Here is a 13,756-nt window from a genome sequence, read left to right on the forward strand (position 1 = left end):
TCTTTGGTGAGATAAAGAACATTCCTACATTTTCTGAAACACTTTAACCTGACCCACCAAATGTTTTGTTCTAAAGAAGCTGTGACTGGGAATTGTTTGATTGGATCAACTAGAAAAGTCTTCAGTGTTTTGGATCTTCTGTCAATAAAGACATACTCTCCCGTTCTGATAGAATGGATGCTATTGCTACCCTCTTACGCAGTGGTTTTGGGCCGCTCACTGGCAAGTTTGGCAAGTTTGACACAAACACAACATTACTTTGAAGTCTGAGAAGATGGAACGTGATCCCGCGGTTCTCATGTGATTTGGCACATTGCAATAATTCAGCTGCCATGGAAAGTAATACAGACTTGTTACTAAACATGTAACCTTTGTCCTGAAAGTAGTGCTAAAGGAAATGTTATGGAATCTTTCAAATAATATGCTGTCATCCTCATGGGAGCATGGATTTGTTCTGGTAATTCCATGGCCTAGAATATAAAAGGTTGTGTGATAAGTTTGGGAGCGTGTGGTCATGGAGATCATGACGGTGCATACCGATGGAGTTGTATTTACAGCCTAAACACCAGTGAATACTTCAGAAAGGAACAAATGTTTTACCCACATAGATTGGCATCTCCTGGCTGCGGTCAAGCCACCACATTTGACCATGTTGTCCTCTGTGACTCTGTGACAGTACTGACTTTACAAAGAGAATGAAGATATTTCCTGGTGGGCTGTAGTCGGAGAGACATAACACAGACCAGAGCCCATTGCGACATTATGCTGTATGCTATGTAATACTGATACATTTTCCAGCTGCAGATGTGTAAGGTTGTAAAATTAGGGCGGACTGTTTAGCTGCTCTGTTTTGAAATTGAGGCACTACTACGTTTCAATAATACCATAGCTTTCAATACTGCGCTAGTCCTCAGTAAAAAGGGTTTTAGTCCTCAGTGTCATTGCCCTGTTCCGTCTGGCACATCTTGTATGTGCTTCCAAGAGTTTAATTCAGAAATAACTACTGAACAACAAACAGCTTTCCAAACACAGATTAGAGTAAACCAACATTATTAAGCAAAGAAAAAATAAAAATGTAAAGCTTTTGAAGGAGAAAAAAAGGACAAAACTAAAATCCAAAGTAGACCGAAATGTGATCTCATTAATAATAGTAAAAAGGTAAACTGGCAGAATCTGCACTGAGCAAGAACAGAGGGCGGAACCAGATATTTTGAAGCAAAGTGATTAATATGCCAACATGTTTCATTCACTGGGCTCTCAAATAGTCAACCTTCTACTTCCAAACAACATTCACCTTTTTAAAGTTCAGTTTTCCCTTGAGTCTTTATTAGTGTATGCATGGTAACAGAATTATCATCAAAACATGAATCAGTTGATCCTAACATGCTTATAAATTAGAGACATGGGTTTCTCTTCTACTTTATGGTTATTTGAAGCCAAACCTGTCAGGCCTTTCAGTGCCAAGCAAGACGAGAAACGTCCTTTTCGTCCTTTGGGGCAGACACAACTGTCAGAATCTGCAGGGATGCAAAATTCAGCAGCAAAAGGTCACTTCTTTTTGAGCGCATTCGGCCCGCCCAATTCAGAAAATGACGAAATGGATTTGCGTTATGCATGTTAACAATTGTTGTAACCATTTAACCAACTATATTGGGTTAATTGCACATTGTACAGTGTTTGAAATACAGGAATGTTATGTTAACTGTGTGTGGTCATTGATTTCATTACTATATCTAACTTTGCTTGCCTATTTCAGAAGGCCTGCACCAGCAGTCTCTGAATGATATCACTTCCACATAGTTTGGGGTCCCACAGATCACTGTAAATATGTAAAAGTAAGTTATTCCAAAATCAACCATTTGCCTAAAAATGGGCTTGACTAAACCTGGAAAAAAAAAATAGTTTACACTAAATTCTTCTGTATGCCATGCTTTGTATTGTATAACAACGATGCATCAACAAATATATATTCCTTTATAATGTTTCCCTTTTCTTTGACAAAGAGTAATTCACTGAAAGAATAATGCACAACGTGGTATTTCAGATTACGTCAATCCAATGAATTGTAACTCCACTTTAGACCAAATTTAAAGATCACAGAAAAATATGCATAGTAATCAAAACCCAAAGAGACTTATTTTTGCTTTCCTGTGCAAAAATAGTCTCCACAAATTACAGATAAAGACCTATAGGGATGAAAATACATTGTTTTTAACTATGTTTCATATTTGAAGTCTTTGAGACCCCAAACACAATTATTATGTTCTTCCTCCACAACTGCTTTTTAAAAGATGTCATCTTCCATGTGGACTTACTTACATGTAGATACAAACATTTCATCAGCAATAACAGGAATATCAACTCTTGCTGCTTTGCACATTGTTGTGGAAGGACACGATATGTCAGTTCAAATAAAGCAGAGGCATTTCAACATGTTGGAGGAATTATTCTGGTTTACAACAGAGGAATGACACCAACACTCAATCAAACAACTTTTACAATGCATGTTTTCTGAATGGAGTTTGGATGTTTTGGGGCTGGGCTGTACAGCTTCTCATCAACACTCAAAATAATGTTGTCTTGGACTAATTGCTTCAGCAACTTTATTATTCAAACCATAGAGTCTAGTATCCGTACAAATGTAGGTGCCACAGATGGCTACAATAGTTAGTATCTTCCACCATTTCTGCATTACTGATTCAACAAAACCAAGACATTATGATGTCAGAGATGACCATTACTTTGCGATATTTGTGTCATTCGCATCAATTTGTATCTTTACAATGACTTTGTATGTAATTAAAGGAAACATTTGCTTGGCATTCAGTGTGAACACAGCCACAGTGCATTCTCAAAGCCTAACTACAATTTAGTGGGCCTGTACTCAACTCTATACATGACACATAATAGAACTGAACATAGATTGCAGTTTTGCAGAATTATTCATATGGATGGTCTTGACTGCCGACTGGACCAATTAAATGTCAATCCGGCCATCAACACTTGGTTCAGTTTCAATGAATTTACTGATCACTAACATGGACAAGGAAACACAACCTAACCAGCATAATGAAACAACACACAGCATCTCCAAGAGGACTCAAATGTGCAGGAATATTGTCTGAGTGGAACAATTCACTCACTTTCACATTAAATGATGAATAGGTCTAGAGATTGTTGAATATCAGTTTATTTCCAGGTCAGGGAATATGACCTTGGCTGGGTGTATCAACAATTTTACAACCTTTTGTTTTTCCAAATAGTTACACACACCAGCATCCACCGAGCTACACCCAGACACTCCGACACACACACACACACACACAGACACACACACTCAAACACACACAACTCTGCTCAAAGTGACAGCATCGATAGCTGCATATACATATTCATGTCCCTTGCATTACAATAAATAAATAAGCAGCTTATTCGTTTTCTTTGCTGAATATTAAATCAAGGGCATTTGAACCTTCGGCACACAGCCAATACCAGCCATTGTAGTTCCACAAATTACAGCAACTGCACAAAGAGGCAGGGATACAAATATTACAACATCGCCCCATTTCAAAGATTTATCTCCCCAAAAAAAAAGCAATCTTTTATTCCCGGCTCCTGCTTTCCTTTAGCGCTGTGTCGCTGCAGCCATAGCGGGGACACATTTGGCCTCACATTTGGCCTCAGACGCAGCACATTGTGAACAGTACAGATCGACACGGCATGGTGAAAAGTAACAGCTTTCCCCATAGTTTCCATTTCATTCCTCGTCATTATTTATGGGGGCCCTTTCCAAAAACGGCCGTACAAACTATGTAATGCATGAAGCTATTTGCCTCAATGATGATGGAGAAGCAGCTGTAAACAAACTGTCAACAATAATGTTCGCCTCTGCACACCAGCGGCAGGAGGGAGGAAATAAGGTTATTGAATTACAACATTCCATTCCTTGTACAATATCCTTGGTTTTGATCAGTAAACAGACTTGTTTAATGTCATCATTCACCCATTTACACCTGTTCATGCAGGGGGCTACCATGCAAGGTGACACTTGCCCACCAGGACTAACATGTACACACATTCATACACCACAGGAACACCCTGCAATTTAGGGTTAAGTATCTTGCCCAAGGACACATCGACAGCAGAGACGGGGATCGAACCACCAATCCTCTGATTGAAGGACGACCGTGCTGAGCCACAGGCCCCAGTAAGAGTGTGAGTCAGCAATGTGCTGTAGGGCCCAAAAAGGGATTTCATTGAAAAAGAGACAAGAAGTAGATAGAGTCGGTGTATAGGAGTCAATACTTTGTTGCATAGAACTTCAAACTGATGGTCTGTTTTGTTCATGAAGGTCATAGTGGGTCATCAGTGTCACTGAGACTGTTTCACAACCAGCTATAAGTTACTCACAGTAACTTTTAGAACCCATGAAATATGACCTCCATTTCAAAAATTGTCTTGGGTCAGAATAAAACTATTGTAGTGTGTAAATATAGCCACTAACCCTAACTAGGGCATAAGAACATTTTATATATATATCAAAATATATAATATTGTTGTATATATATATATAATATATATTTAGTATTTAGTGAATTTGTAACACCTTTACTGTACATAAAGGGTAGCCAAGATAGTAGCCTACAGGTTGTAGCCTATGGGAACAAACAATTAAATCTAAAATAACTTTTGAGGCTAATTCCCAAGAAGAAGAATGATTTCCACATTAAGCTATTTTGAGAGGCAAAAGAACATTTTGTTGAACATTCTCTTCTGTAGCTGTTAATTATTTAGCTGGTGCGTATGCATGCTAATCATGCAGCATCATAGGTTTGCCGCGTTCATGCTGAAGCAAGTTTTGCATCATCTCAGTAGCACTGAGGTGCACTTAACACTGAATAAACACAGCTGAACCCGCCATCGATGTTCTCACCATTACACAGTTCCTATACCAAAGAGCTAACTGGTGAGACAGTCTGCATATTTCCTCAAGATTAAGTCTGAGAGTGTCTGGAAGGCTTTGAGCATGCTGCAACAAACATGCAGTGGTGCAATCACTGGCAAACACAGACTTCTCTTCTGTACCTATTTACTGTGTCTTTTCTAAGGGAAATGTGACTGTTGTGATTGCATTACCGTAGCATGTCAAATCATATTGAGCTCTTTGGATACCAGGTCAAGATGTATAACTTTCTCCTTCATCCAATAGATATTCTGTCTGGGTGTGCTAAGAGGAAGCCATCGTCCCATGTTTGTTGGTGTGATATTCTGTGCTGCATGGAATCCAGCAGCCCACCAACAAACATATCCCAGTGCATAACACTATGAACTCTGCTGTTAGAGAGCTGCTAAGTTCCTTTAATTATGCTGTGATGTTAAATTGGGTGTGGAGGCATAGAACAGGCACACTCTAAAAAGCCCAACTTCAAATTTGTTGTCCTAACACATTTTTTTAAGTTGAGTCAACAAATGCCTTTGAAAAAAGTTGAACTCACTCAAAATGTCAATTTCATTAATAAAGAATGGAATCCACTTAAAATGTTAAGTTGAGAAAACTTAATAAAGTGGTTTGGGCATCTGCTGAGGTAACTAAGGCCACTGCACATGTATGTCAGTAAACACACACACACATATATATATATATATATATATATATATATATATATATGTAAATACATATATATACTACTTTAATCTTATATTTTAAATAATAAAATAATATAAAAATATTTTCTTTAGCCTCTGTTTAAAATACATTGGTTTTTGATACCATTGTTTGTTTATTATATTTAGATATGGATTAGATTTGGAAGTATATTGTCCATTGTTTAATGGCAGATTTGCTCCAGTTCAGGTTTTTGTCACTTATTGAATTAAAGGAGCCTGCCGTGAGAGCAAATGTTTCCCTGTATTTTGCTCAATTTATTTATTTAATTTAACAGACTATGAAGATTGAAATACTATAATACTAATGTGTATGAGGTGACTCTTGTATGAAAGTGGTATATTTTAGTTTTAAAATCTGCATAAAATGTCTTTGACTTTTAAATTGTATTGTTACAGAATGGGAAGAAAAAAAATGCAAATTTAAGAGAGGCGGTGAATATGTATTATAGTCTCCGGATGCTTGTTTTCTCAACAGCCCAGTTTCAAGGAATGCCATTGTCCTTCTGTGTTGTATATATGTTCCATCATATACCATTGTGGCAGCGGGGGGTTAAGGGGCTCTGCAGAGTGGGTGGAGCGGGGGTGTATTTCAGGGAACGGTGTCTGATTGTCATCAGCTGGACTGATTGGTAATCAGATTGGTAATCAGTCCAGCTGATGACGATCTGTGTGGGTGATCTGAGTCTGTCTCCATAAAGGAGCTGGACAGACAGGAGATGAGAGGAGCGTGGAGAGCAGAGACACAGTCTGCTGTCGGAATAAACCTTATAACCGAATATCCCTCTGGCTACTTGTTGCTTATTGGTGCTTTAGGGGGACGGCTACACACGTGTCACAACCATGTTCCAAAGCTCGTTTAAAGGCCTTGATTTTGGATTCAGAAAACAGAATTTTTTCTTTTTTTTTCTTTATGCAGCCATTTTGATTTTTAAGGATGTTGACCCTCTGCTGTCTATGTTCAAGTGTTGACACCTGGAATTCATATAGTTATGCAAACAAATGTTTAGTTATTGTGAATAAACATTTTGTGTTTGAAGAAGCTTGTTTTCTTTAACTGTTGACTTTTCCAAAGAAAATGGTGTACATTTGTAATTAATTTAAATGAAGGCAACGTTGCAAAGAATGTTGAGTGTACTCAAATAATGGGCAGTGAAATTTAGTAACAAAACATTTTAAGTTAAAAGTAAGTTCTCTCAAAAAACATTTTAAGTTAAAAGTAAGTTCTCTCAACAAAACATTTCTCAACAAAAAATGTTAAGTGCTGTTGATGTATGTTTTTAATCTACAAGAACACACAATTTAAAGTTTCTCCAATTTAATATTTTAAGTGTTCTGAACTTAAACACAGTAGATGTAACTATCAAATGCAATATTTTAAGTAGTGTAAACTTAAATACATAAGTACGTCTGAATAGTATTGTTACGTTTGACAAACTTAAGATATCACTTTGAGTGAACTTCTTATCATAAGTTGACACAACACATTAGCCCTTAGTTGAGTGAACTCAAAAAGGCTTTGCAGCTGGTTGCCTCACTTTTTTAAGTTGACTCAACTTTTTTTTTTTTAGAGTGCAGCGCACCGTAACGCTAGCATCATTCCCTGGTCCAATGTACCCATAGAAACATACTCACTGCTACCCAGTTCTTTAGAGGGCACGTTGGCACAGAGAAGTCATATGAACTTAGCATGAGAGTGGTGGCAGCAAAATGACACAACTTGGGGTCGGCTGTAGCTCGTGGGAGAGAGTGGTCGTCCCGTAACCACAAGGTATCCGGTTCGCTCCACGCTCTCCCCATAAATGCATGTGGAAGTGTCCTTGAGCAAGACACTAAACCCTCAGTAGCTCTTTGGGCACTTTACTGCAGCCCACTGCTCCTTTATAAGTAAGGATGGGTCAAATGCAGAGAATCATTTTCCTGTGGGGATAAATAAAAGTATACATTTATTTCATTTCTAACTGATGCTGGCGTGTTGCAAAGCTAGCATTATTACAGGTTACCAACAAATCAATCCATCGTAATGGTTGTACATTCCTGTGCTTGTTCCATTTCATTCTACTGAGAGGTAGACAGCTATACGTGAATGACAGATGTGCATCTGTGTGTTCATATGTAAAAGTGTCTACTTTCACAGTGCAGCATGTGCGTGTGTGCACGGAAAGGCAAATGACCATGGTGATGCCGGGCCAGATGGATGCAAGGTGTGCTAAAAGCAGCACGATGGCTATAGACATACATAAGACCTAATGAGTTGGCTTATACTGCAGTGTCAAGTTAACACATTCTTATGGGTTTTACACAGTATTTGTATAACCTTGTTGCAGAGACAAAAAAAATTAAACATTCTCGTTGACTTGCATTATTTACTTTTCAGTATTTTTTGTTTTTTTTTGCATAAACAATAGACTTAAAATCTGGATACGTCCACGTCTGTTGCTTCAATTTGGACAATTATTTGTATTCTTTGTCTATATAAATATTTAACTCATGGAAGTGCAATCCTGAAATACTGCAACAACCTTGAATAAATAAGACAAATAGGTGCTTTAAATTTTTGCTGTCAATATCACTCAGACTAAATGTAACCTTACGTTCCAAAGAGCTTTATTTCAACCAAGAGCATTATTATGTCTGTAATCAAAAGGCTTACAGTATTACACTAGTTTTTGTGCAAAAAGAGGTGTTAAATAAAATCTCTGAATATTTGCCTGAGCATGAGTGAAGTTCTGTGTCTCATATAGGATACATCTTTATTTTTGCGAGAGCTCTGTAATGCTGTCAACTGTCTTTCATTAGTGTCATTGCCTTATAAATAAGCCCTTTTAAAAAAAGATTAGTTTTGCTGCAGGAGGCTCAGCAGCACACACTCTGTGGAATCGCACAGTTCGTCACGTCTCACTGTCTGATTATCTTGATTTTTCGTCTGAGGACTTTAAATATGTAAGTTACTTTATTTTGAAATGTAAGATTCCTTCTGTCCACATTCACTCTCCGTCCTCCACTCTCTGTTTGCGGTTCACTCACGCATGAGCAGATGAAAAGTCATTAGCGCTCTCCCAAATTGCTACCTCGTGTCTCATCTGTAATATGTATGTGCTGCACTAACAAATACAGAAGAGTGACAGAACAGCTTATTGCCACAATGAGAAGTAATGACAAATGTAATTTGCTGTTGCACGACTACATAAATCACTTGAAGCCCTGCAGTCATATTCACTCCAAAGGTGCTCTGCAATGGACCAGCGCTTGCATGAATCAATGCCTCTGTCTCTCTGTCGCTTTCTGTCTGTCTGCTTTGTGTATCCAACTCACTTTTAGTTCAGGTTTGTGATTTTAATCGCCAGACGTCAAGTTTAAATGACTAACACCAGCTGTGTTGTCATTTTGACTATGGAAGATAACAGAATTAGTTTAATGAATGACATGTGTCTCTTCAACTTTTGAAAATCATTTTCATATATAGCATAAGATTAAGTTGTCAAATCAGGGTGGCAAAGTTAAATGCTTTAACTGATCCAAAACCAGCACAGAACAATGCTGCAGAAAAACACTTTAGTCGTTACAATAATGAGATTATGATAAAAAGGGCATGAAAAGAGTCACGGAATATTAATTTCCAAATTGCCCTTTTAAAGAAAAAAGAAACAGAAATCCTTAAAACAATGCTTTTCATCGCTCATCAATTCTTGTATTTTGAGCTATGTTTTCTTTCTTCCTTTTCTATTTAAGTCTCTATATGTGCCTTTATTCATCACAAGTTATCATTACATAATGCCTCTTTTGCAAATTCAACCAACATTTTGAAAAACATTAGTCTTAATGTAATCTATTAGTTAAAGATGTGTCTAGCGTATAGATACTTTTCTTTCAGTTTCTTTCCAGACAGAAATCTCTAATTCAGTGCACTTACCAAACTTTCCACTTTCATTCCTCTCTATATTCACAACATTTTTATTGGGGGTTTTGTTCATATCTAATTTTTAGCCTAATTTATAGTACATTTTATTATGAAAGAAACCATTTTTACTCTAATAAGTCAAAAGTATGATTGGGCCAGGCTTCATCACATTTCTGCTCTGGATACAATGTGTACATGTTTATAAGACAGTGCCTCGTTTGCATCTTCAAACTAACTTTCAATTTCAGAAAATGTTTTATGCAAAATAAATGTGTCTTGCTGTCAGTAATCAACTGGAGAAGTGTCATGGTGGTGTCTATTAGTTATTGTTTAATACCATTCACCTGTAGTGTCTACCCTTCCATCCGGCTGCAGTGGAGTGGAGGTCAGTTCAGTAGAAGGCCACTGAAATGTGATTACTGTGACCATTGCACTGTTAGAAGCTAAACACTGATCTCTCTATAATGCTGTGTTACAACAGTGATGAAACAAACACGGCGCTGCATCTGCAGCCAACAGCTGGATGATGGTCACCATATTACACAGTATATAGCGACTACAAGTTACTGTTCCACTGGCAGCTAATGTGCTGAAGTGGTCTGATATAGAATTCCCAACAGTGAGTGGTTCAGCCTCTTGACCTTCAATGGCATCACAGGTCACTTTGTGAACAGAAAATAGACTCAGATGACAATTGTATAATTAAAAGCCATGCCCACTGGCCCTTTATGATGTCCAGAAAAAATATACAATACAGGAATAATCCATTAGTCGGTATTCCAGTCTTTTCAAGTTTATTCACACATTTACATTAGCTATAGTTTTGCTCCAGTAATCTACACAGTGGTTCTGCACAGCTAATTTTTATTATTCACAAAGAATGTTTCCTCATTAGACATGAATGCAAAGCTGCCAACTTAAACCCATCAGACACTCAGAGCAGAGCAGGGTGGGAGGAACAACCAGGCTCTTCTCCTCCAGCATTCATCGCTTCCTCACGACCACATGTCACGTGACGCTGTGCATGACCGCTATGTCCGTAGTTTACGCTGCATTACAAACTGATTATTAATATCTAACCCTAACTAACATATTCTCCACAACTTAAACTACTCATTATAATGTCAAACATTTGACCACTATAATTAGATATGTCAAAGTAAATTCATCACTCATCACTAAGGCATGTCCGTTTGGAGCGAGCCAATTGCTCAGGTCCCAGAAGGATGCTTCTGGATTATGTGAAGGACACACAGACGCACGTACACATACACACAGAGACACACACACACAATTAGATAGATATCCATTGCTTTATAGTTAGATGGCAGACCATGGTTGCTGATGTGGGAATTTGATCGTATATTTGTATCCGACCAGAAGGGCTGCCTGAGATGCCAAAGTCAGAGTACTCTTGTGAAGCATTGAACCCAGTAGATCCTCCAGAGATGCTGAGACACTGTGGCTCCTCTATTGTTCAGGGTTCCAATCATCGTGCCAGCCTATGCGTTTTATAACACACTGACTCTGCTTCCTCTCTTCCTCTCTCGACCTGTCGCTCTGTCTTTATCAAATTCTCCGGAGAAATGTATTAGGAAGTCGACATCATTAAGCACCTTGACTCATGTGCTGCCGGGTTTTAATGTTTAATTTCACACCAAACGAGGGGAGGAGGACAGGGAGGAGGTGGAGGGAGGAGAAGAGGGAGGGTAGAGGATCACAGGGGTGAATATGTTTCTTAATTTTATGTGTGTGTGTGTGTGAGTGTGTGAGTATGTGTGGTGTCATCACAGAGTAAACCATAAATCCTTCACAGCCCGTTCTCTCTCTTGCAGCACCAGTCACATGTGATGTGTGTGCGTGGGCTGGTATTTGTTTACATATGCTCATTATTATAAATCCACTAATCAGCCCCACCAGTGCATGGATCAGGGGCTCTAATTGGACCATTCAACCTGCTGCCACTCAAATGTCTCGCTGTGCAACACACAATGATGCTGAATCAGACACACCATACAGACATACACCGAAAGCCCCCCCAACAGACACATATACTGGCTCTCTCTAAGATGAAGAGCTTTCAATGACCTGTGTGCATAACAATCACCCTCTCACTCTCACACACGATGAGACATAACCATCTTGCTTTTTTAAAATGCTGTATCAACATTAAATCTAAATTCTAGGGCCACCTGTGTATGTTTGTGTGTGTGTGTGCGTGTGTGTGTGTCAGCACATTGGCAGCAACAGACACCTCAGCAGCTTTAGACACCCAGCAGCTGTCAATAACTCATCACTTCTTTCATTAAGGGTATTGAGAGCTTGTCGAATAGGCTGTGTGCGTGTTGAGCTTGTCCAGTGACTGTGCAGCTTTTAGTTAATGCAAGGTCTATTTAGCCTCTATGCTACTTTGTGTGTGTGTGTGTGTGTGTGTTTGTTGTTAAGGCCCAAGCAGATAAAAACATAACATCTTGGAACGAATCTCAGAATGCAGTGTTTGCATGTCTGTGCTGACAGGCTGATGGATATCGTGTAGTGGTGTGTGTGTGTGTGTTTGTGTCTTTAGAGGGGAGATTGAGGTGAACCGACATATCGTATTAAGAGACCATCGGTAAACACGCTAACTCCTCTGAGAGAGAGGAAGAGGCGTGGGTGGAGACGGAACACAAGCTAACAGCCGTAAACAAGAGATGAACGGTGAGCTAGTGGCAAGTAAATGAATGAGCTCTATGGTGGGGATTAATGGAATAAAGAATACTTTTTATCTCAAATGTATGTAACCTCAAATGTGTATGAATAAAAGCCTACAATGTATTATTTTTATTTGTACAAGACATTTACTACTGAAATGATGGAATAATGATTACAAATCTAAAAAAAGAACAATATGCATTTAGATTGTCAGTAAAACAACATTGGTTAAAGTGGACAGTTGGAGAAGGAGTCTGCATTAATCCATACATCAAGATAAAGATTATTAAGAGGACATGCTGTCCACAGCTGTGTCCCCCTGCTTCCTCTTCAGTTCCATGCTGTCATGGTTCAGTGTTGCAGAGCTATGAGGCCAGTGACGTGAAGCTGAATCACCCAAACTTTAAAGCTGTTGTATTGTCCATTTCACATACATGAACCTAATGAGCAGATGCACTCTCAGATGCCGGCACAGCCACTGTTTGTTTTTGCTTGCGCCATTAAATTGAGCCTAGATTAGCTCTAAACATTAAAAATTCAGTCAAACCCTAATTTAATCCCACTTGGTAGAAACATCTGTTTTGTTGGTAAAAACAGTATTTATAGTGTGGTTTGTCTAATCTCATTTGTTTCCATTTATTTAATCCTTTACTTCCTGAGTACTTACAAGGCCTGTTGCGTGCTGTAGGTGTAAAATGCCAAATTGTGGCTCAATTCTTTTGCAGTTCATAGTCGAAACCCGATGCCTTCACACTGATACTTTCTCAGAGCTTCAAGTTCTTCTCCAATGTTGACGATACCTCGATGCCATGAAGGAAACTCTACAGATGGACAGCCGCTGCAGCTGGGATTGTCTTCAAGGTAGACACAATTAAATAAACAATGGGATTTATGGTTTTCATCAAAGCAAGCATTTCAGATGAAGACTGGAAGGATTTTAGTGAGAAAATAATAGCAATATAATGAGGAAATAGAACCCTCTTAAATGTCCATATATTGTAATAAATTGTAATATATGTGTCTCTGCTCCATCTCAAGAGGATGAAAGACATGCTTACTTCAGGTTAAAAGCCTCAGCAAGCATTCAGAAATGTACATAAGTGTATGCATCTCATTCTGTTCCTACATGCATCTGCTATGCATCCAATTTGACAACACATACCATACCTTTATTACGTACATGCACCAAGGACAGTCTGCCTCAGGAGTTGTTGAGCATACTTTTATTTAAACCTATGGTTCCTGCTATTACAGCAGAGACGGGCAGTAGTTTGAGTGGTAATGGACCTTGTTGTTCCTCTCTATAAGGGAAGGATACTGAGTTCTTTATCCATGTGTCTGTAGAGTTTTTGCATGTGCTCTTCATGCCTCTTTCCAGTTTTCCCACCACATAAATAATTATAAATAGGCAAATGCAGGTAGCAAAGGGAGTGAGAGAAGGTGATATAGCATCCAAATCACCAGGGAACATGTTGGCATTATAGGTTCCTAAAAAAAATG

At 38.6% G+C, this 13,756-nt stretch overlaps 1 protein-coding gene across 4 annotated transcripts in view; it reads left to right on the top strand.

Moving 5' to 3' along the window:
* The window catches only part of nlgn1 (neuroligin 1), a 330,532-nt gene that overhangs the window by 16,886 nt on the left and 299,890 nt on the right, over positions 1 to 13,756 (top strand). The window contains exon 2 of one of the 4 annotated variants that reach the window (XM_056414912.1): positions 10,496 to 10,514. The exons of the other annotated variants lie outside the window; for them this stretch is intronic. Within the exon in view, the coding sequence (XP_056270887.1) occupies positions 10,496 to 10,514 (19 nt within the window). The remainder of the gene's footprint in view (positions 1 to 10,495; positions 10,515 to 13,756) is intronic. 4 annotated transcript variants of the gene reach the window in all.

This window comes from Pseudoliparis swirei, chromosome 5, assembly GCF_029220125.1.
Source record: "Pseudoliparis swirei isolate HS2019 ecotype Mariana Trench chromosome 5, NWPU_hadal_v1, whole genome shotgun sequence".
Taxonomy (NCBI): domain Eukaryota; kingdom Metazoa; phylum Chordata; class Actinopteri; order Perciformes; family Liparidae; genus Pseudoliparis; species Pseudoliparis swirei.